Here is a 23831-nt window from a genome sequence, read left to right on the forward strand (position 1 = left end):
CGGAAGTAGGTCACGGGGAAGTATCGATTCAAATGATAACCACGCGGGTCAAGGATATGAAGGTAATTGCTATGCAATCTAAAGTTTTGAACTTCACAGAAAATAAGAATAGAGTATTTTTTAATTATCTATAAAATAAATAAATTTTAATAAATTACAAACATAATATATACTCCAAATATATTTTTTATTTATTTTTATTTTGGATTAATAAGCCTAGGCTTTATAAGTATTTATTTTATAAAGAATTGCTCAGTTATAATGTTATTCTTTCTAGTTTCTCATTACACTGTCAGTTGGGAAGCGAGATCACTATCGGACTTGGGAAAAGCGTGCCGCTATCCGAACAGGACATGGTGGAGAATCCTAAAGTGTGGACAAAAGACTTTGAATCTACATTCTCCATTTGCACAATGGAATCTGTAATTCCTAAAACAAACAAACGAGGCAAACCTGTGTCACCGTAAACCGCAACAACGGTTTGGTATTTTGCCTTTGATGCCTATGTTGATGTAAATAAAATTCCTATTTGAGTATAAATAAAGCATGGATGTGGATGCTTGATAAGGCGGGGTAGACTTCATTTTCACTTTAAAAGCGGTAAGTTTCGCTTACAATATGTAATATATCTCTAAACGAAAAGAAAAAACCTTTTCCTGATACTTATACCATACAAATAAAGACTGAGAATAATATTTCGGTATTAGTGTCGATTTTAATATATTAAATAGTTTGTTCTATTCTCCAATTCAGTATATGATCTCATAAATCATTATTATTAAGGCCGTCGTGACGCAGGAGCACAAGGGTGTGGCTGTAGCGCGACGGTTTTGGGTTCGATCTCCACTCAAGGGAACGAATTATTATTTTAATTTCTTCGCTCTGGTACCAAGGAAAAAACCTGGCGTTGAATTCCGCCACTCAACGCTCAATGCCTCGAAAAAAATTGGCGGAAAGTGGGGAACGGAAATTCTTAACAATATGTTCCCTCTGCCTCCCAACTGTGTGCGGGATACAGCGTGAAGACGTTTAAAAAACTTTTATATGCTTATGACTAGCGCCCTCTTGTGCTCATGCATGTGTTATTACTCCAATTATTTTATGGACGTAGTTTATTACAGACATGTGTATGAGACAACAATTAAAGTAAAAAACAGATGGCGCTCCAAAAGGAATATTTTTTTTGTAATATATATGTTAAATATTCGTAATTTAAGTAGTAAATAAAGTTAGTTATATTTTGTAAAATTAACATAAATCCACCACCGGCCCGAAAAGCAGTTCTGTTGCCTTTTTTTCAATAAAAATTACAATAATAAAAAATAGTATAATTCCAGCTACCTTACCTGAATTTATTTACGTACATTTTTATAATGTAAGTCATTTTGTTAGAGTAATAAGCTTTACTATTTTTAAAATTATCTTAGATGTATTAAATTTATGTATGTATGTTAAATACAGTTTAGGGTTTTATTCCCACTCGGGAAATGGAATATTTAATATTGTTATTTTCCTCGCTTAGGTACCAAGGCAAAACGCGGCATTGAGTTCCGCTACTCAACACGCAATGCCTTCAAAATTCGACGGAAAAGGGGGAAAGGAGTGCCTTAACACTGGGTGACCTCTGCCTTTACTGCTATATGCAGATTTACAGCGTGAATCTAAAGAAACGTCATTTAAAACCTATTAATATATATACTATTTCTTTTATGACTGAAAACAAATTCAATAAAAAATCTGAAATTCCTTAGAATTTGAACGAACTGGGATTTGATGAAACGCCACTTGACTTCAAGTGGGTTCTCTACAATTTATAGTTCATACATTTCAAATTTTTAAGACCCAATCAACGGTAACATTACTGTAAAAAAAATAGTAAAATATTTTTTATGCATCTTTTCTTCATGAAACCGTCATAAAGAAAGGTTTCATATTTTTTTCATAATAATATATTTAATATATTTTTTACTTTAGCATAGCAGAGCAAGGAGAGGGAACATAGTGTTAAACGATTATGATACTTTTCCACTATTTTCTAATAGTCTTCACATCATGTTTACTGTGAAACTCTTAATCCACATTAATATTTTTATAAGGTAATCCGTATTTCAAGGATCTATCTAGCATATTGTTTTAACATTTGAGATAATTACACTAATGAAACTATAAATTTGCACAAAGATTTAATTTTTTTTTTGGCAGTGAGAACATAATTTATTCAATTTCTAGTCACTTACCAAATATTTTTGTATGTTCCCGAATTTATTATTAATAATAAAAATAATTAATACTTCCATTTATTCAAGTAGGTTATGAAATATTAATGCATGAATAGTAGCGCATAAAGCTGCAACAAAAGAGTGTCGAGCGCTGTGATGACATTATATTATCACATTATTTGACTGACGGGAATTGAAAGCGTCTAAATGCACGGCATTTAACTGGCCATTTACTGTATAAAATATGGAATATAAAGTTATATATATTTCATTAACAATATATACAAATCTTTTTAATAATATTAATTACAATAATTAAAGATTAGGAGGACATTCAATGTTGTTTAAAATTTTCGAAGAAATGGAAATATGAAATATTTCCTCAAGTGGGAATCGAATACCAGAGTGAAGAAAATGAAAATATTAAATATATCATTTCCTGGAGTGGGAATCGAACCCACAATCTGTTGGCGTTTACAGACACACCCTTGTGCCCGTTGCGTTATTTATTTTTAATAATTATTATAGTATGCGTTATATAACGGATTAAATATTATAAAGAACTTGTTTACAGTGAATTTTACAATAAGAATACTAAAGTGACATTATAAACGTTTACGCCTTCTCACATACTACCATACAGAAATGTGCGGAAATAGACACATTGTTAAAATGCATATTTTTGTACTTAAGCACTTAATACATATGAGAACACGTAAAACACTTTAAAATATTTAAAGTACCTCATTATACATTAGCACATTCAAAAGCAAATTGAATATTTATGAAATGACTAGACTATTTAAATCTATTTGACTATTTAAAATGTTTGTGTAAAGCGTCCACCAGTAATTTATATCAAACATACATTTTCAATTAAAGTAGTGAGTAGAGTGTTGCTAGTGCTTTTTTTTGGTTCACGCTGTCTCCCACATATAGCAGGGTAGGCAGAGGGAACCTACTCCGTTATGTATTTCGTAGTTGTTTCTTATAGTTAATGATTATTATTCTGTATCAGCTTATTGCAAGTTTTTACTAAGCTTGCTTTGTTAGTTAGTTAGTCAAGTGTATGTGAAATCCATCAATTTGACCTACTTCTGTTACTTCCCAGTGTCCAACAGAAAAAAATCTTTCTCAATACACAATGCCTCAAGAATTTGACGGAATTGGAAGTGTATTAATGGGAAAAGTCCGTTTTAACATTAGGTTCCCAGGATCCCTCTGCCTATCCTGCTGTAGTGGGAAACTATAAACAAATCTTTATACTAACATTGTAGAGCTTTTAACACGCAGGCAGTAAAAGTTTGCGCATCGTCCATCTTTCTGTGTCAGGGAGGTTTTATGGGATGACAGCTATTATCAAAATGTTTCGCATCACGCAAGAAGTAAGATTATGTTATCTTAAAGTTTCTTCTTATAGGGAAGCAGCCTTAAAAAATATTTTACTTAAACTTAGTAATTATAATAAAAGTCATCTTAATGTAGAGAGACAACATCCAATTTCTTTTTTTTCATTCAGATTTTTTGTATGAATCGTGAAAATTATGCTTCTATTTTGGTGATATGAAAACATAAGTAATAAAATGTATAATATAAGGATAAAAATAAGCTGCAATGCGCAATAGTGTGTTTTGGTAAGGAATAGAAACTAAGGTAACACAAATACATTAAAGTGAAGGAGGTGGAATAAAAGTTTTAAGGAGCAGTTTGTTTGAACGCCCCTCAAAATGTCATAATCCGCTTTTTGGAGTGGCAAGGAGTGAGCAATAGCTTTTATCTTTTAATTAGTTTTATACTTGCTCATAAGATTTATTAAGATTATAATTTTCAAACTATAACGTAATAGAAAAGTTTAAAGCTTCAAATTTTCGATTAAGTCTAAATGTAATTTTGAGAAAGTCACTTGAAACTTTTTTAAGTTCAATAGACACTTATCAATCATACCGCGACGGGCCTCTATATATATTTCGACCCATTTAAAAATACGCAGATACACAAAGTCATAATAGTCGTATAATATAATTTACGACATATTAAAATTGAAGCGATTCCATGCACTTCTTTTTTATTGTTTAAGGTGAATGACTACCAGTGACCTTTTTATTATACAGACCGATTGCCAATTTCGACATTAGTATTATTTATACAAAAAATTAAATCGACTTCTAAGAACTCATCATTCAAAATCAAATATAAAAAGATATTGTAAAAAAATAAAATAACATATAAAACTTTCTGTTTTAATTAAATATATGTTGTAAATTTGGGACTCATTTAAAGAAGGCCAATAATAATATAATAATAGTACACATTTCAAATTAAAGTACAAAGCTACACGAAATCCTGCCTTGACTCTAAAATGTAAGAACAAGATATAAGACTAACTCGCTCTCATTACTAACTTTTTCAACTACGTGTCATGTTTTAGTCGCATTGCAGAGGTTAATTAAAAATTTTACATATTTTTTTTTTAATTAACCTTATTTTCTTTCTCTTGGACTGGAAAAAAAATAGTGACATATTTCTCACAGTTATCACAGCGTGAAGCTGACATATTTATCTGTGCCATTTTCCGATTTATAAGAAGAAAATCTGTGATATACTCATAGATATATTTTTATTAAGAATTGTAGTAACAATATCGCGATGAATATTTTTGATAAGAATTGTAGTAACAATATCGCCATTTTACTGATAATACATTAAAATATATTTTAAAATGATTACCTTAGAAATGTACATATCAGCACATATATTTTTTATACACGCCTAATATTTTGATATATTATTATCATGTTTTAAGTTTTTTGCTACTTAGAAGAAATTGAGGATTTGAACATGATGAACTCATGGACACAAGCGTGTGCCTGTAAACGCGATGGTTGCAGGTTCGATTCCCACTCTAGGGAATTTCGCACGCTTGCGCCCCTGCTCAACAAAACGGGCTCTAATAATAATGTTTATAATAAATAAAATTCACTGTAAAATTTGAAACATGCAAATTCACAACAGAATAAGGTTAAATTAGAACATCAAATTATATGAATTATCTATTATATTGTAAATTAAATGTTTAATACAATTCATTAACGAAGGCACCCACTCGTAATGTACGTACGAGTACAAGATGTTACCGTATAATCTTTTAGTAAAAGATTAATAAGGTTAGTTTCGGAACTCACAAAAGTCGATAGTAGTGTTAATAAATGGCCGCAATTTCGCGTCGAACTCTCGCCAGGAACAAACACCCTCTTCACATATCGATCTCATTGGTTCCTCGTTTAAGTAGAACACGACGTTGTGGTCCTCGGAACCTTCTTTAACACATCTATAAGCAATGAAGAAAAGAAGAAAAGAAAGAAAATTAAAATGTATTCAGCCAACAGTTTATTGTAGTTTGAGACTGATATATTTTTCTGTTTTAAGCCTTATTTGATGACAAATTATTTGTGAGTCAATTAATTATTTGTTGATATTTATTGGTTAATATTATTGACGGCATTTATCAAATCGGATTGTAAAATAAAAACCAATTATATTGCTAAAATGGCTGACTATTCTATATTAGTGAAAAAAATAATTAATCCGTATATTTTGAAAAGAAATTGTTTGCTGGTTAACGGGAAAAACATATACGAAGGCTATAGCCTCCAAATATAAAAAGAAAACAAGATACGCACCGATTCAATACAGCTACTAAATTGGCGGAAAAAACAGATATCTTGCTTGTTCTCCATTTCCTTTCACGGTCTCTGTTGGCACCGGTTAAAGGCTTGCTATCTTTAAATAGTCCCAGTGCGGTATATATCTGATCTAACATGGTAGCGTCAGTAACGTAAGCAACAATTTTTTTGCCATTTCCTTTTTTAACATTTTCAAAAGTTTCAAGTAAATTTGCTAAGGGAACTCTACCGAAAAAATCATTTATTGGTGTTCCATAACCATTTTTGTAATAATGCTTCAAATCTTGTATATATTCTAGCACTTGTAAATCGTCTTTGGTAAAAAGTGCACACCAGGGACTAAATTTATCGTCGATAGCGGACCATGTGTATCGACATAGGTCATATAAGGCTGTAACGTTTTCGTCACTAAGTATATAATTTATACCACTTCGTCGCTGTATTCTATCCTTTGTCTAAAATAAATTGTAGGTATTATTTAAGAAAATCATATTAATTATGTATTTAATTAAGTTTATCTTACCGCTAAATAATCTGAGGTGTCCAAATACTTGTCAACTTCTGCAAAAGTATTGAGTTCTTTGTTTACATCTCCTATATGTGATTTACATTTAGCGGATGGCTGAAATAATATAGGAAAAATATCACTTTATAATATTCGACGGTAAATCAAAAGAGATATTATTTTTACATATTATTTACTCACGTCCATTACATCTGAATCAGTTCTAGTCTCATCAATAATTAAATTATTAATACCCAAACCCGTTACGAAGTGCTTAATGCTATTTTCAATCCACGGGCCTCGGGCTGACCGAAATGTGTAACTCTCCTTTTGAAGATCATTCAATAAAGCCGGGAATGCCTCTTTTAACCGTCTGCCAAGGCCTATCATCTCCTTGCGGCCCTCTTCAGTTATGTCTTGTTTCCCATCAAAAAAGCTGCCATTGACTACCCAGTTCCGTAAATTTTCAACGTCCTGAGCACAAAGCGAGCTATGACCCTCTTCATAGCTCGATTCGACATAATTCCTAATGGATACTGCTTCCTTCATCAAGTTCCCGAAATAGGCACTAGGCTGACGTTTTCCATGTCTGTATATACCCCATATACTGACGGGTTCGCATCCTATAGTTTATAATATTATTATTAAAACTTATAATAATTATATTGTCAGAAATAATTTATATGAATAACAAATCGTTTACTTTTTATATCAACTTACCAGTTAACTTGACAACACTATCTCTAATATCTCCACGTACTGAATTATATGGGGTTTCAGTAGACAAATACTTATAAGGGCATCCAGTATTCCAATAACAATAAGATGATACTGCTATACGCATTGGAAAACAAATAAACACTATTCGTAATAATAATTTCATCGTGATATTATTATATAATTATAGCACTGGAGAAATAAAATTTTGGACAGCGACTTCGATCAAAGTTAGAAATAAACTAAGGTCCTGCAATGCTAAGTATATTTAGTTTGAGCTCATAATAACAGGTTCTCGAAAAGGATAAAGGACGTGGGTTTGAAATGTATATTTACAACACTAAAAAAAAAATTTATTGAAGAAGATCAAATTGGGTTGTAATCTCGTTTTATTAAATTGCAAAACATTATGACAATTCCAATATAATTTTATTACAATACATAAACCGCGGTATTTATATATACTATACACGTATAAATTTGTATATTCATTATAAAAAATATTAAGCAAGTAAAACGAAATATCCTAAGTAAGATAAAAGAAGTAATAAAATTGTTTCATTTTAAGCTTCAAATCTTATACCAGGTGGCATTTCATTATTATGTACTTCAATTTTAAAGTTTAAAGCGAGTAATTAAGGTGTAATGCGGTGTTGGAAGTGTTATATTATACAAAAAAAAGATTTTTTTTACTTTTGTAAATTATAAACTTAGATTTATTTAAATTAGTCAAAGCAATATTTACTGAACATTTCAAGTTGTTTGACGTTTTGTATGTAACATTATTATTTAAATTAACATATACACAGAATTTATATAGTAAAATTTCTGATATTTATCAGTCTGTACGTTTCATTCATGTATTTACATAAGAAAACAAAGTTAAATTCATTAAGCATTGGCATCTTAAACGAACTTCAAGAACAGAAATCTAAAGTAGTATTTTCAAAAGGCTTAAATTTATTTTCAAACTCCTGCCACGAACACACCCCTTTATCGCATATTGACGTAACTGGATCTTCGTTCAAGTAAAACATCACTTTGAAATGTTCTTTATTTTCTTCCAAGCATCTGCAATAGGTATTCGATTTCTTAGAAATTTCCTTAGGGAATAGTGAGAATTGTTTTACGACATATTATATGAATATAGTTAGACCTAGTGTTAAGACACTCCGATCCTCATGAAAACTTCTGTTTGCTACTTTCCAACGAATTCTTGAAGCTTGGCGTGTTGAGTGGAAGAACTCAAAGCCATGCTTTGAGTTGTTACCAGAGCAAGGTAATGAAAATATTAAGTTTTTCATTCCTCCGAATGAGTACCGAACTTACAACCGTCGTCTCTACTACAGTTGCACGTTTGTACCGCTGTGCCACAACGGCCTAGTTTTAGTTTACTTAATTATATATTTTAATTATATATTTATAAAAGATAAGAACCTGTATAACACTGATATTAAATTGGCAGCAAATGGGGCAAGTTTACTCGATTTCCATTTTCTATTTGGATCCCTGTACGCACTCGTCAGTGGAATTGGGTCTTTAAACCAGCCTAAAGCTGCATACGTCATGTCCATCATAGTAGCGTGAGTGAAATACACAGTTAATTTTTTACCTCTCCCACTTTTAATATTTCGAAACGTCTTATATAAATCAGCGAGAGATATTTGTCCAAATAGTTCGTTTATAGGGAAACCATGTCCGTTTCTATAGTAGTGTCGTAGATCCCCATAATACTCCATAACTTTTAGGTCCTCCGTTGAGAGCAAGGCGCACCAAGGACTGGCTCTATTATAAATTCCCGACCAGGAATAGCGGCACAAGTCGTATAGGGATGTTATATTTGTAGTTGTGAGTTTATACTCAACGCCAATCCGTTTTTGAATTCGCTCTATTGTCTGCAATATTGGAATACCTCTTAAATCAACAATTCAATATCTGATTGAACGTGGATATGGAAGGGAATGTATTGTCTAATATTATATACATATATGAGGAAATCAGTTTAATTCTTGCCTTTCTATACATTAATCGATTTGAGTAAAGGCAAATGAAATGTTACATGTAACTTGGAAGACGTTAATTGTCTCCATCGTTGCCATAGTAGCTTTTATATTTATTATGTTTTAAAGGGAAGCTCGAATATGTAGATGAAGGATGGACCTACTTTAGGCTTAATGAAAAGAATCCTTATATAAATATATTATACAGTTATTATTGTTATTTATATAAGAAAAAACACAAGCTGCTCGCTTTGCGCCCTGGAGTTATCAGAAAAAAATACTATTAGATGAACAGCTTTTTTCTTTTTTTTTTTGCACCATACGATCTAAAAGAGTCTAAAATCTAAAATATCATGATATATAAAAGACTATACATTACAATATAAACGACAAAAAAATATAGTAGAAAAAATTATAACTTTACTTACTGCCGTGTATTCTACCGAATTTTCATATTTGTTAGCTTCATAGTAAGTGTTTGGATTTTTTCTGATTTCCTTCATATATATGTCACAAGCTTCATAAGGCTAAAAGAGGCAGTTATATTTAAAATACATCTTATTTGGAACTTCCACAGACATAAAAATTTATTGACTAGCTAAGCTTTTTTTCCTTTTTTATATTAGGAAAAAATAACGATTGTATTCTTGGTTCGTTCCTCATTAACGAACTTGGAAGCTGCTGCTTTTTATTATAATATGATTTTTTTAAAAATTATACGGTTAGTACTAATAATATATGGTTACGGTTTTGTATGCAAAATGAAAGTCAATTTATTTACTTAGGTTCGTTCACTTCATTCTATTATGTGTATGAATCTCTAAATGGACGGACCTTTTAGATATATTATATAGATGCTTATTTAATAGTTTAACAAAAAAACAAAAGTAACATTTGCATTACCACATCTTGGGAGTATTGAAATTTAAATATAAATCATCTGAACAGTATTTAAATGTACAATTACCAAAAAACTTGAAAATATCAAATAAAAAAATGCTTATATATATGCCCAAACCATACCACACAATAAGGCAAATAGGCTACTTAAAATTATTATAAACGACTATTCAGTACTGTGCGGTATACTGACAAAATAATGAAAGCTCACATAACGTAATAAATTTCATTTAATTTATTACTTATCAAATGTATTATTTATGAATTCGGTAATGCGATCTCATTTTAAATTTACGTTATGGAATGATATGGAGAAATAAATTTAATAAAATTAATATTATTATCAATTTTTACTTACTGCCATTATGTCGTAAACAGAGTTCGATTTCTCCACGACTAATGCTTCCGACATACCTTCTACGAAACCAGCAACTCCTACTTCAATCCATTCTCCAAACGCGGGTCGTAGGCTGTAACTACCGATTTCGAGATCCATAAGTAATGTACCAAATGCTTCCTTTAATCTTCTCCCTATACCCAGCATTTCCAAATAGCCCTCCTTAGTAAGGCTATTCTGAATTTCAAATAGTTCATTATTTGTCCAATTTCGTAAATTTTCGACGTCTTGTGCGCACAATTCACTCTTTCCTTCTCGATGGTTCTTTTTGATATCATCTTTTAATCTTAACATTTCCCTCATAGATTTAGCAAATTTTGTAGTAGGTGTTCGCTTGCCGTGTCTTATCAATGACCATACGCTGGCTGGTTCACATCCTTATTAGTAAAATAATAATAATATAATTACAATGATGTAAATATAAGTAATGCATAAGAGCTTAACTATTACAGAAAACGTTTAAAAATAACGAAAAAAAAATTGTGTCTGTACATTGAATAGGTTTAAAGTAACTAATAGAATATGAATCATTCTTAATAAACTGAATTTCATAAGTTTATCTGTTTGTTTGTACACACATATCTACTGAACTGCTGGATTAACTTAAATAAATTGTCGTATTTAATAGAAAAATGTTTATTTATTTCATGTTACGGGCGCACGGCGAACGCGTGACATGACGTGACATTTTATTGTAATAATTTAACTGGATTATTGTAGTTCTTTATCACTTCTTTCAGATTCTATTTTTATGTGTAAACTAACAATATATACATCTATAAGTTTGTAGTATATAATTTTATAATAATAGTTTTATAATAGAATTAAAAAAAATACTGAACTTACCTTTCGGTGTTACCAAAGAGTCTCGTATATCACCCCTCACATTATTGTAAGGTGTTTTACTAGAAAACTGTTTGTAAATATTCTCAGATTTCCAAAAGCAGTACTTCGATGTCACATTCGATATGAAGTAAAAATAAATAAGTATTATCGAGTCGATTTTGAAATTCATTTTTGTATTTAGATTGTCAGTTCTTATAATTACTTCACCCTTTTAAGTACCCGAATAAACCTTTGAATAATTATTGTAAAATACATTCTGACTAGATGACTGACGTAATGCGACTAATTCAATGAAAGCGTTATATTACAAATTATATAATATAACAATTAGACATGGATTAAAACGGTGAACCAATCATGTTATAGTAATTAGACATAATACTCTCATTAGTTAGTTATTTCATATTAATGATGAAATTATATTATATTAGAACATAAATAACATAGCTAAATTAATTCTTACCAATAAAGTTTTTTTTTTTTCATCAAAATCATTAAAAAGTTTGCGGCGTTTATTAAAACAAACAATTTCCCACAAATATTTTATTTTTCCTCTATTCTCATAGCTTTACAATGGAGCACCCTTCGAGAGTACATATTAATATATATTTTTAAATGTAAATTCTATCTTTGTGTAAATTTAAAACATTTATTATTTTATCTACCAAATTTAAAAAGTATTAGTATGACATTTTCCTAAATTAATAATATTACGACATATCAAAACAAATTATTTATTATAATAGATATTATTTTATATTTATATCATGTATGAATTAAATCAATGTAATTAGAAAGTGTAATTACAAGTTTAATATCCCAAATACTGCTCCATTAGTAAATTTCTCATAATGACGCTTATTTGCGTAACATAGCAATTGTATATTTACATTAATATACAGACAAATAATTGTCGTTTAGACTAAAATTCATAATATTACATATTATATATATATATATATAGTAATAAAATTGGCGTTTCACTGTCTATCTTAGAAATATAAAAAAAATCTATATTTTTTTTATATTTGTAAAGTATAGCTACGAGTACATAATTACATAGTTGCTAGTATTTATTATAATATGTTATTTTTCTAAAAAGTATTCGAACGTCGTGAAAAATAAAAGAATATTATTACAAAAAAAAAGTTCAAACTTAAACAGTGGGATACATCCCTTTCGTATTACTGCCAAGCAATTTGTAAACACACTTATTAATTTATTAAAATTATATTTTATTTTATCTGTAAAGAAGAAAAGTTACTAATTTTGTTATAAAACATGCAATGAATGCATATGCACAAACATGCATATTGGAATCAATATGTCATAAATGAGGCACTGGCACTTACAATTCAAGGTCGCCATAATTTAAACATCTTACGGCCTTTTTAGTGGATTTAATTAGATATTATTAATATTATATTATTTAACTATTATTATTTTTTAATAGGTACATAAAGACTTACGCTATGTTTAAAGTATAGAGAGAAATGCATAAGACTTTACATATCACTAGATGATTCACATCCGATTGAACTATAAATAATAAAATCTTTACCAAATAATTTAATTTGGTCCAAATTTTAAAAAAATATTTTTCGAAAATAAACTTTGGTAAGTATTGGGATCTACGTAATATTAAAAAAATAGGGATACGTTCCTGGGTAAAAGATAACAAATTTTAATATAAGTAATTTAAATATCTGGTGAAGATTATGAAACCATACATTTTAATACGACAATTGTTAAGACATATTTTAGTAAAAATATGGGATGTAAAGTGAAAAATATTGCTTATCAATTCCTTCCAGAACCATAGGCCTACCTAAAGTAAGTTTGCTTAGGAATTTTGTTAATTTAGGATAAAGATAGAGAGAGGAAATTCTAAACTAAATCCTAGGGTGCGAATCTAGGTAAAATCGTGTATTCTTATCTAACTACTGTAGTCAAATTGGCAGTTTTGTTATCTTATTTTGATAGTTTTTAAATTGATTTGATTATACGACGATATCACCTTAAAACGAGACCATTTCCTTGTTTAGTATTATTTTTATTTTCACAAAAATACCTCATTTTGATATCTAAAGCAATTTAAATTAGTATTCACATTATTACAAACGAGTTTATGAGATAATACTATTGTAAAATATTTAACTATATGACCATTTTATTTTTTTTAATAACCAAACTTTTTAATTTAACTAAGTATACAATATTTCTTATTTATTTTAAAGACAAACTTTTACAAACTTTCATTTCAATTTATTATTTCTGTATGCACGACACTTACATGCTCGAGGATATTCGTATATTAGTACATACTGGTTTATTGGGCTAAATTTTAATATCCAAACATCTTATTAATTGTAAATTTGTTTAAATTCTAACATTGATTCTGCTACAAAAAGGAATTATCTATTGCTGTCTAGACTAGAATAAGAATAAAGCACTTTTAATTTTGTGGTCTCAGCTAAATATATTTTATATTAACACTTCATTTCAATGAATCTATTCTAATCATACTTAGAATCTTATACCGAATTTATGGACGTAAAAATCTCAAAATATATCTACGACGATTGCTTTAAATTGTTTGACACGAATGTATATCTGAGAGAATGAAATAAGGCAGCTTCTACAGTTAATAGCAAGACACTCAAATGAACACTGGTTATTTATCTACAACCGGCTAATCCGTATCAAACAATGTAAAGGCACGTTTAACCATTACAAACATCCTTGAAAGACTCCTCTTCATCCACACATCCTATGACGAGAATGAAGTGATTTTACTAAAGATTTCTTTTCCATTTTAATTTCTTATTATATAGCTCATCCTGGATCCTGCTTGGGGTCTAAATTAGCTCTTCGTTCTTGTAAAGCTGCCAACAAGGCTTCTCTTACTTCTCTTTCTGAGCTTCGCCATAATCTTATCAGCTCTGCTTCAGATAATTGTGACAATTCTGATCTGCCGCCTGTTGGAGATACTTTTGGATATGGGGGAGCTGGTGGGACATCAGACTCCTGTGAGACCATTATTTCTACACTTGCTCTGTGAGTAGGTGCATCTATAGTTAAATAATTTCTCGACGAATCGGATACATCTTGGTAAGATCTTGTAGATGAACCTTCAGGTCTTCTTACCATCGGTGATGGAGTTCGAAGTCTAGTATTAATATCGGGTGGTGAACTTGTTAAAAAGGTTACGTCACGACTCAACCGTCTACCAATGTTAAGACTAGTTTTTTCATAAATTGAAGCGGAATCCGAGCCCAAAACGGAGTCTGTGCTGAAGCGCCGAACATTTAGTCCAGCCAAACTACATCTTTTTCTTTTGCTTCGAGGTGAGCGAAGTTGTCTTGGAGACCTACTTTGGCGTGGCGAGCGGGAAGAAACTTCGGGAGATGGAGATAAAAACTTTGATTCCGTAATTTCTTCTGAAACTTCCGAAATTTCAACTGCCACATTTTCTTTGATGGAATCCAATGAATGATCTCGTCCTTGTTGTACCCTGTAAATATTTTATCTCAGTAATAATATTAAATACAACTTATAATAAAGGAAGGAAAATAAAATACCTTCTAATTTCTTGAATCATTTCGAAAAACTGTGCTTTACTTTTTCTTCGTCTGCGCTGTTCGTGTTCCTTCTGAAACAAATGTAATTCCTATCGTAATCTGTCATAGTAAATATTGTGCGGTAAGTAATCTTAATTCTTTCTCCTCTTCTAATCTTAAGCCTTTTATATAAACATTGTAAAAAGAAAGATCCAAAGCAAAGAAGAATCCTTTGTTTTTAGATTTTAATTTTTGGCCATTTATATACGAGTTTGTTGAGTCTTACCCTCTTTACACTTTTTTGAAATAAAGATGTGAAATGTCCTTGGCGGATAGTATTGACAAGCTCTCTTGCTGCGTGATGAGGTGACACGAGCTCTACACAGTTTATAAACCTGTATAGTTTCTGTAACATTAAATGTAATGAGCAAATTTTGTAGTCAATTAATACATTTGATTATTGAAAAACGTAGTAAGGGTTGATTTGAGTAGTTGTTTGGTCGGTTGTTTGGATTGGTTTTTGGTGGTAGTGCTTTAAAGTGAGTTCAATAAAAATAAAAACCTATCAAATAATAAATAAAGCTTACGACTATGAGCTAGACAAAATTCATACTTTTTAGAAAACGACGCACAAAAAAAACATTTTAAAATTATTAAGAATACAAAATTTGTAATTTAAGATCTTCAAACTTAAAAATAAAATATTACAGTCACTCCAAGGACAAGCGTAGAGGATTATATCTCTAATTTACAAAGACAAGTGAGTCATTTAGATTTAAAAGCAGTAGTTATTCACGGCTCTGTTCACTGAATCCATTTATTTCTAATGAATAATTCTAAGTTAGTTTAAACTATGTTTGAAATTGTACACCAATACTAATGTATTTATCACAAAAATGCTTTTAATTGAACATTTTAAATTAAAAGAAGTACAGTGTACTCAACACGAATTTTCTCAAATTTTGGCGGAAAGTGGGAGACGGAGTAAAACTACTTACTCTGATATATGCGAGATACTGAAAATAAATAGAAAATATATGTACCTGGCTGAAAAACATAATGTTTCTGCTTCGCCATATAGTTCCTTTTGGCTGATGACGAAGAACGGGTAGGGTATATTTATAAAAGAGATGCTCTAAAACCAAAATAACACACCCAACAAACATCCCCACACCGAGAAGTATGAAAACACCAGCTACCGCAGCGACCCCTGAAATAATATTTGCAATAATCTTAATCGGCCTTTGAAAAAGCTTATGCAAAATCTTATTTATAATAATACTAGTGGACCCGAACGCGGCTACGCCCGCTTGAACTATACAAATATTTTTTAAATATATTTATAACATGGCAGAATAAATAGCATGTCAAATTAATAAATATTTTAATATATTGTTATATATCGAAAATATTACAAATATGAGAAATAAAAGTATCCTATGTTCATCCCGGGACCCTCAAGTATCTCTATATGAGTATTTTATCACAATTAAACTAGCGATTTGGCCCTGATTGCGTAAAAGACAGACAGACAGATAGACAGACAGACAGACAGAGTTACTTTCGAATTTATAATATAAGTATGGATAAGTCATGTCAGCGAGGTCTAAGTTGACTTTAACATTTGTACGAGTGTTCATAAAATGTGTAGACGTGTAACGTCACTTGGTTGGCCTGAACCGGTATACTACTTTTTGACAATCGGACAGTACAAAAGGTATTAATAGCAGCTTCACATATTTTCTTTATTCTTCTTTCTTTCTTAATCCTGAATATTATATTTTTGTCTCCATTTTATTAAGCATGAAAAATGAAATTGGCACTTCACTGTAAAAGAATTAAAAAATGTATGTAGCCAAGTTGACCAAATTTTACATTTTAGGGCCTGCCATACCCTAAAATGTCAACTCCAGGCAAGCAAAGCCGTAAACGACCACTAGTATAAAATGAATCATTTAGTAAAACAAATATCACATATAGTTCTCCGCCATTACGTAATCTAATAAATCAGACTAAAACAAATCCCGGTCGATATCTAATGAGGTGTGGTATCCATTACGCAATCTATTGTTAATTTATGGTGTATCCAATTGGTCGCTAAATTAACCGATAATAATAAGGCAACTTAGTATAGTCGCTCTTTTACGTCCCATTTACGTTTATATTTATGTACTATTAAATTTATTACGAGAAAATTATGATACGTTCATAAAAAAATAACGCATGATTGCCTCATATGTGCGTTTAATACAAAATATTACATTTTGAATTTTTATTTTTTATATCAATACTTTTATTTAAATAAGTTGTCATATAAAATTTAATTGTTTAAATCGAACCTAAATACGAACTATATCGTACATAAAACATTTTTTACATTGTTATTTCTTAATCTATAACAACATCAAATATTTCTGTATCAACAGAATATAGAGAAGATAGTAATTGTTCACTAGAATCTCTGTCAATCCCCTAAAAAGCGAAAGAACCGCTTAAGTAAAAAAATAAAAAAATCAATACATTATTTGTGTCATAATCACATATCGAACTAACTACCTTATACCTAGTAGAGGGTAGGTACGAAGTTGTTCTATGACCTATTTTCCTCAGCACAGTTTTACATATGCAGAGTGCCTTAACGGCGCGACGCGTGCTAATCCCGTCCAACATTATTATCCATCCATCTCATTTTTAAACCACGGTCTTAGCTGTGAAATATTACCGCAGTGATTTTCTCTTTGTAAAATTTTGTTCGTTATGTGAAATTATGTGTTTTTTTTAAATATAGCATGTATTATTTTAATTTTACGTATCTTCTGCATTAATCAGGGCAGAGGGAACCTAGAATTACCCCAAGTATGCAAGCACAACCAATATTTTGAACAGTCTATAATTAAGGTAGCACTAGATTCCCTCTGCCTACCCTGCTGTTTGCAAGATATAGCGTGAAGCAGATTTTTTCATTTATTAATAAAAAGAAACAAATTGAAAAGTATATATAAAGTGAATTTTTATTAGAAACCAGAATGAGAACTTTAATAAAGCCCAATATAGCGCTCAAATAAAAAGTTTCCCACAACTATTTGTAATTACACTCGCGTTACAGCAATAGCAATACCGCTGCAGTTAATTCCAGTTCGAAATTTTGTTTTGTGTGTTCAACGGTCAGCCGAGCTATTGATGTCAATTGTTCTCTCCAATCCAATACAATAATTTAGAGCAGAGTTAATCTCCGTAACTTGTGTGCTTTCAAATTAGTGTTTTATATTAGAACTGTGTGTTGGCGACAAGATATCTAAGTTGTTTCAGTTAAAAATACTATTGTTTTAACTTTTATTTTTTAACTATTGTTTATATTTCCATTTTTTAGCTCTGGTGTCGAGGCAAATCGCGGGGTTGAGTTCTGCCACTCAACACGCAATGCCTCCAGAATTCGGCAGAAAGTGGGGAACGGAGTGTCTTAACAATAGCTTCCCGCTGCCTACCATGCTGTTTGCGGGATACTGAGGGAACAGTCTAGCCATGTAAATGATGTAATAACAGCTGCCAGTGTCCTTTTTCAGTTTTAATCTTGAGTGAAAGTTCAGCCAGTATAAGAGGTAAACAAACTTTATGTGCCATCTCATTTTTTCAACGATAAATCCCATGTTTAATCTTTTAGGTCGGTTCCCCCCTCCCCCCGCGTCCCAGAGGGGTTGGATTAACGCGAGGGTGGCGATAAATTCTAATGAAATTTCCGGCCCAAACGAAACATCTGACTACGTTGATATAAACAACATAAGCAAAATAGTGACGTGACGAAGCCAGTAAAGCAATTTACAAGATAGACGTTACCGCTCCTGTCACATTTTATGTTGACATTATATTTAACTATCGATTTAAAAGTAGTCATTTTAATTAAGATATTAATAATTTTATTAAATTATCCATCCATATTTAGTAACAAAATAATATTTAGAAGTATAAACTACATTTTTTTAATCAAATTTTGATAATTATTAGAATACATAAAAACTTTTAAAATACATATAGATAGGGCATATAGAAAACTAATTTCTGTTATTCTAACAGCTCCACTGAAGTATTTCATAAGATGCAATAGCTTATTCCAGGTTAAGGTCGTATTCCTAATCCTATCGGAGCATAAAACCACATAAGCTACGTACTACTCCTACATGAATGCAAGTTAGACTAAGAGCTACTCGACACAGTATTTCATATGTACCTACCACTTTATAATCTATTTCTAGATCTATTTGCAGTTTATGTTTCCTTACCTAGAGGTTTTGGTTGTATTCCATAATCCGGACTGAGTTTAAAGCAAGGTAAGGCTCCATACCACTTTTCAGTTAATATGTCCATGTAACCATTAGATGAATATTTAGCTATTACAGCTGAAATGCTATCCTAAAACGGAGGAAATAATTAAAAATATATTATAAAAATATTTTATGTCATATGTATGAGTGTATACCTCTGAAATTAATCATGTTCTATGACGACAAAATTGTTTTGTTTTTTTTATAAAAAAAAAAACAATTTTATGTAAGTACATTGCAAGCTGTGTTTTAATAACAAATATTGTAGCGTTTTATTGTTTTAATAACGAAACAGAATTCACAACACGTACAAACCATTCCGCACATTCGATGGAATTTCATAAGTAAAGAGTTAGGCAAGTAGCTAAGTCAGTTCCTTAAATATTATAATATTGTTAATAAAAATACCACTACTCAAAAAAACTTTTCATTTTGTAGGCAGGACGAACATGGGACCTAGTGTCCATTTAGACACTTGTAGTCCATTTAGACACTTAGTAGTCCATTTAGACACTTCGGTTCCCCACTTTCCGCCGATTTCTGGAGGCGTTGTATATTGAGTAGCGGTACTCAGCTCCGAGCTTTGACTCGATACCAGAGCGGAAATGAAAATATGAAATATTTCATTCTCGAGTGGCACTCGAACCTACAACATGTCGTTTTTACAGTCATACTCTTGTGCCCAAGCGCCACTACCGGTCTCTAAATTAAAATGAATGATAAAATAATATAAGAAATAAAAAAATAAAAATAAAAATATATATTCCATGATATATAAAAAATATATAGAGATAAGTAATGTCGTTAAATACAAGTAAGTATAAGATACATGACACTCGGCTATCGATCACGCCATTACAAGGCTTGTGCGTCATCCATCAATCTTTCTTCGTAAGATCCAAAGTCATTTTGATGTCACTAAAGCCTATCTACGATATTATTTATGTAAATTTACGCTTCTTATATCAAGTCATTAGTTACACTCATTAACGTGCGTTACCTGAATTACGTAGATTAAAGCCAGTCGTGGTGCAGGGGTACCAGCGTATGACTATAAACTGGTTCAATTCCTATTGGAAGAGAAGGAATATTTCATATTTTTATTTCTTCACTATGGTGTGTTGGCAAGGCGCGGCGTTGATTTCTACCACTCAACACACAATGCCTCCAGAAGTCGGCGAAATGGAGGGAGTAGAGTGTCTTATCACTAGCCTCCCTCTGCCTACCATGCTACTTGTAAAAGAAGTTCAGCTTAATAACAGTAACACACCTTTAAAGGAAATCCTTTAGCCATGCCTATGGCGTAAGTGTCCTTTATAAGAGCATGGTCTCCCACCCGCTGAAGTTTACAGCCATGATCAGTAGCACGGTAATAGTCTAAAACAGTCGTGTCGGCTATCAAAAGATCCAAAGTTCCATTCCTATAATATAATTGGCATTAATTAAAACTTAGTGTTTTATTGATAATGTCCTTGTAAACCTTCTATTCATCTATGTAAACAAATATTGTGCATTAGTAAATTCTACAGATAAACATTTTCAGAATAGGAAAAGTATGTAAATCCATGTTTAAAGTTTTGTGTAGTTCCGAATTGGGCAAAATTTATAGCATTTAGTAAGCAGCTTAGTGCACGGGCTTTATGCAAATTAGCGATTCAATATACAAGTAAAAAAAATTGTAATAAATTGCAGATGTTAAAACTTTTAATTTATACATAAAGCAAAAACTATAAGACTCTTATTACGCTAAAACCGTTACCTAAGCCGCCGAATTCCTTCTTCAATATCCTGAAGAGCATAACGACGCATTTGTTGTGCCAGCTGTGGATTATTTCGTTGAACGTAATATTCTGCCACTGAGGATCTAGCAGTTCCAACGCGTAAGGACAGCCACTAAAATATAAACAAATAACTTTTAATAGTTATTCATTAAATTATTATAGACAAAATGTGGAATACTTACATTACTTCGCCCTTGATAGTCGTCAACTGCATTGTGAAAAAATAAACCAGCTATAAGAGCAGCAATATTGGCAGTGTAACTGGCGACAAATATCACAGAAAAGCCACCCCAAACATTTATGAGGAACTTATTAGGCCAACTCTTAGGAGCTTTAAATGCGACTAAATGTCCACATAACAGGCCCCACATAACCCATAACGCACTGGAGATACTAAAATTCTTTGACCGTTGCCGTCCCCATGGATTAAGCCCAAAAGGAGATAGCCATTCGTATATCGCAACAGCAATTGCGGTCACGTTAAGTGACGTAAATATAGCTATCCATAGTTCCGGTGAAAAGGGTAACAAAAATGCCAATAATGGTATATCAGGCCTTTGATTTGGAGCTGATAGAATGGATATGCCGCTAAAAAAATATGGCTGACTGAAATCTATTACTTCTGCTCTTGCGGATGATACGCTAAGAGCTGCAAATGACATGTGGGCGGCTCCAGAGACTAAATCACCAACAATGCCATCCCACTTTGCAGGGTCCTGGCGTGAATCTTCATAATTTGTATATGAATTTTTAGCTTTATGTTTTTCATTGTCTGTATTTTTGTCCTTCATGTCAATATTTATTCCATTAGACCAGAATTCATAATCCATATGGTTATAATCATTTATTCTTCTAAAGGGTTTCACTAACTTTCTCGACCCATAAAAGCCATCCTCTACAATATACAAATGAAAATCAAACTCTAATTCTTGTGCGATATTTTCCAATAGGTCCATGGCCAGACCATAGCAGCAGTGAGAAGCCATTTTCCAAAGCGTAGTAGGCCTAGAAGTGGGAAAAAAGAAATCGTCCGCTTCTTGATCACTCTCCCTTTCCAATACATTAAAAACGAGGGTCAAATTATCTCGATCTGATGTTTGTGGTCGATGACATAATAAGCCTCGTAAACATTGGCCATCTTCGTCAAGTTCACCTTCCATTACAAAAGGTGGAGCTAAAGCAGTGACTATACGGAAAATAGTGCGTGCGCCAGATGACTGGCCGTGTGCAACAAGACGTCCTCCTGGCCATACAATTGTGTGTAATCTCACATTACGGCCTACGACACTGCCTACTTGTCTCCATTTGTTTCCACCAGCAGGATTTAATATCAAATTAAGAAAGGAAAAAGTAGCTATTAAAGAGCGCTCAGAGTTTTCCGTGGTACCAGCAAGTGCAGCAGTTGCAGATTTGCGCATTTGTCTGAAATATAATACTTATGTTAATAATTATCCCTTAGAATATTAATATATTAGATGTTTAGTTAGATTAAGTTTCATTATTATTTTTCACTTCATTCTTTTTTCCTTATTTCAGAGAAGACAAAGAAACCTAATCTCACACTGACTGTATCATGATGAGATGATAAATTATTGTGTTTCAAATAGATTTTTTATAATTTCTCTATATTTTATTTCTAAGCTTTTTCTTACATTGTTTTATACCTAACAGTAATAAACACGTATCATTTTTTTTATAATAATTGATGGAAAACATAAATAAGTTAAAATATATTTATATTTATGTTTTTTTTTATTATTATTATTTTTAATTCAAGTTCATAACCCCCCTATAACTTTTTCTTTAGTGTAATAACATTGACCTTAGCCACTGCTCAGGGTCAATTTTAATCACTATCAAGCTAGACACGGTAGAAAGAGTGTACATATAGCGTTCCCAGCTTATTCGCTTGTTCTAAAGTCATTGATTGCATCTGCATACAAAGAGAATTCTTCGTAGCGCCTTGAAATTCTAATACATTTGTTACTAAGAGAACGAAGGCTGTAATTAAAATGATAGGCGTCGACACGATAAATGAGTTTAAGAGTAGATAAAAACGACTTTACTATTGACCTGACCTACATAGATGCCCTTATTTTGTGACTAACAAAAAGGAAAGTATCCGCTCCAAGTCATGTCAATGGAAGGGCATCATTTCGCTGACTCATCATGCATAGTCTGGCTGTCGGCCAAAACTTGCTTCCGTAGTTCCGGCTGATTTATGTTAATGTGATCGAGTTGGATTTTACCCAAAAATAACTTTGTTATATTTATAATTATTATTTATTTATATCCAAATTAGGTAACAAAAATTAATACATATAGCTATTTATAATTATAATACATTAAAAAGTGCTTAAAAATCTACAAACATACATATTTATATTGAGGTCTGATGTAGACAAGTTTTTTTATAAAGGACACTTACGAAGGTAAATACCATTAGGCATTTAAAGCCTGTAAATTGTATACTAAACTAAATTTATTAACTGAATATTGCAAATCCAGCAAAATTGTAGTTAACAGCGTGTTTATAACAAACGGGAAAACTTTTAGCAGAAACTAATTTAACTGCCAGTGAGTGCGAAAGACTCAATTAGTTATATGTCACCAAGACATTAAGGCGTCAACCACGGAAAAATATTTCAACGACGATCGATATTTGGTCTTTAGTAGAATTTTTTATTCGCCACTTTAGGGTTACTTGGTAATATTTTTGTAATATGAATTTTATTTTCTTAATTTGGCTCATGAATTCAGAAATAAATCTCTTATTTTTTCAGTATTTATGGTTCAAATTGATTTTTTACCCGACTACGGCGAAGTATAAAGAAAGGTTATGATTTTGACCGCACGCAGCAGGGTAGGCACAGAGAACCTAATATTAAGATTATAAGCCGTTTT

General features: G+C 31.4%; 2 protein-coding genes and 1 pseudogene across 4 annotated transcripts in view; all 3 read right to left on the reverse strand.

Annotated features, from left to right (window-relative positions):
- Window positions 1-5375: 5375 nt before the first annotated feature.
- LOC146532591 (multiple inositol polyphosphate phosphatase 1-like) lies at window positions 5376-7490 on the reverse strand (annotated as a pseudogene). Its single transcript, XR_014878657.1, has 5 exons — window positions 7128-7490; window positions 6609-7030; window positions 6426-6524; window positions 5900-6357; window positions 5376-5547 (listed from the first exon to the last, which is right to left on the reverse strand). The product of XR_014878657.1 is annotated as a multiple inositol polyphosphate phosphatase 1-like (transcript).
- A 404-nt stretch (window positions 7491-7894) lies between these two features.
- LOC146532592 (multiple inositol polyphosphate phosphatase 1-like) lies at window positions 7895-11535 on the reverse strand. Its single transcript, XM_085196565.1, has 5 exons — window positions 11268-11535; window positions 10383-10798; window positions 9553-9651; window positions 8562-9019; window positions 7895-8195 (listed from the first exon to the last, which is right to left on the reverse strand). The coding sequence occupies exons 1-5, from the start codon at window positions 11434-11436 to the stop codon at window positions 8042-8044; spliced, it is 1296 nt and encodes a 431-aa protein (XP_085052691.1). The 5' UTR covers window positions 11437-11535; the 3' UTR covers window positions 7895-8041.
- A 260-nt stretch (window positions 11536-11795) lies between these two features.
- LOC146532593 (uncharacterized) overlaps window positions 11796-23831 on the reverse strand; it is a 29916-nt gene continuing 17880 nt past the window's right edge. Inside the window, exons 7-14 of one of the 2 annotated variants that reach the window (XM_085196540.1) lie at window positions 21110-22349; window positions 20906-21039; window positions 20417-20567; window positions 19105-19234; window positions 15871-16037; window positions 15114-15233; window positions 14849-14916; window positions 11796-14781 (exon numbers count right to left, since the gene is read on the reverse strand). In XM_085196540.1, coding sequence (XP_085052666.1) covers window positions 14103-14781; window positions 14849-14916; window positions 15114-15233; window positions 15871-16037; window positions 19105-19234; window positions 20417-20567; window positions 20906-21039; window positions 21110-22349 — 2689 coding nt within the window. In that variant the 3' untranslated portion in view covers window positions 11796-14102. Of the gene's footprint in view, window positions 14782-14848; window positions 14920-15113; window positions 15234-15870; window positions 16038-19104; window positions 19235-20416; window positions 20568-20905; window positions 21040-21109; window positions 22350-23831 lie in introns of both variants that reach the window. The other variant, XM_085196539.1, reaches the window with a different exon arrangement.

This window comes from Heliconius melpomene, chromosome 13 (genome assembly GCF_056956725.1).
Source record: "Heliconius melpomene rosina isolate 202511_hmr_F chromosome 13, ASM5695672v1, whole genome shotgun sequence".
NCBI lineage: Eukaryota > Metazoa > Arthropoda > Insecta > Lepidoptera > Nymphalidae > Heliconius > Heliconius melpomene.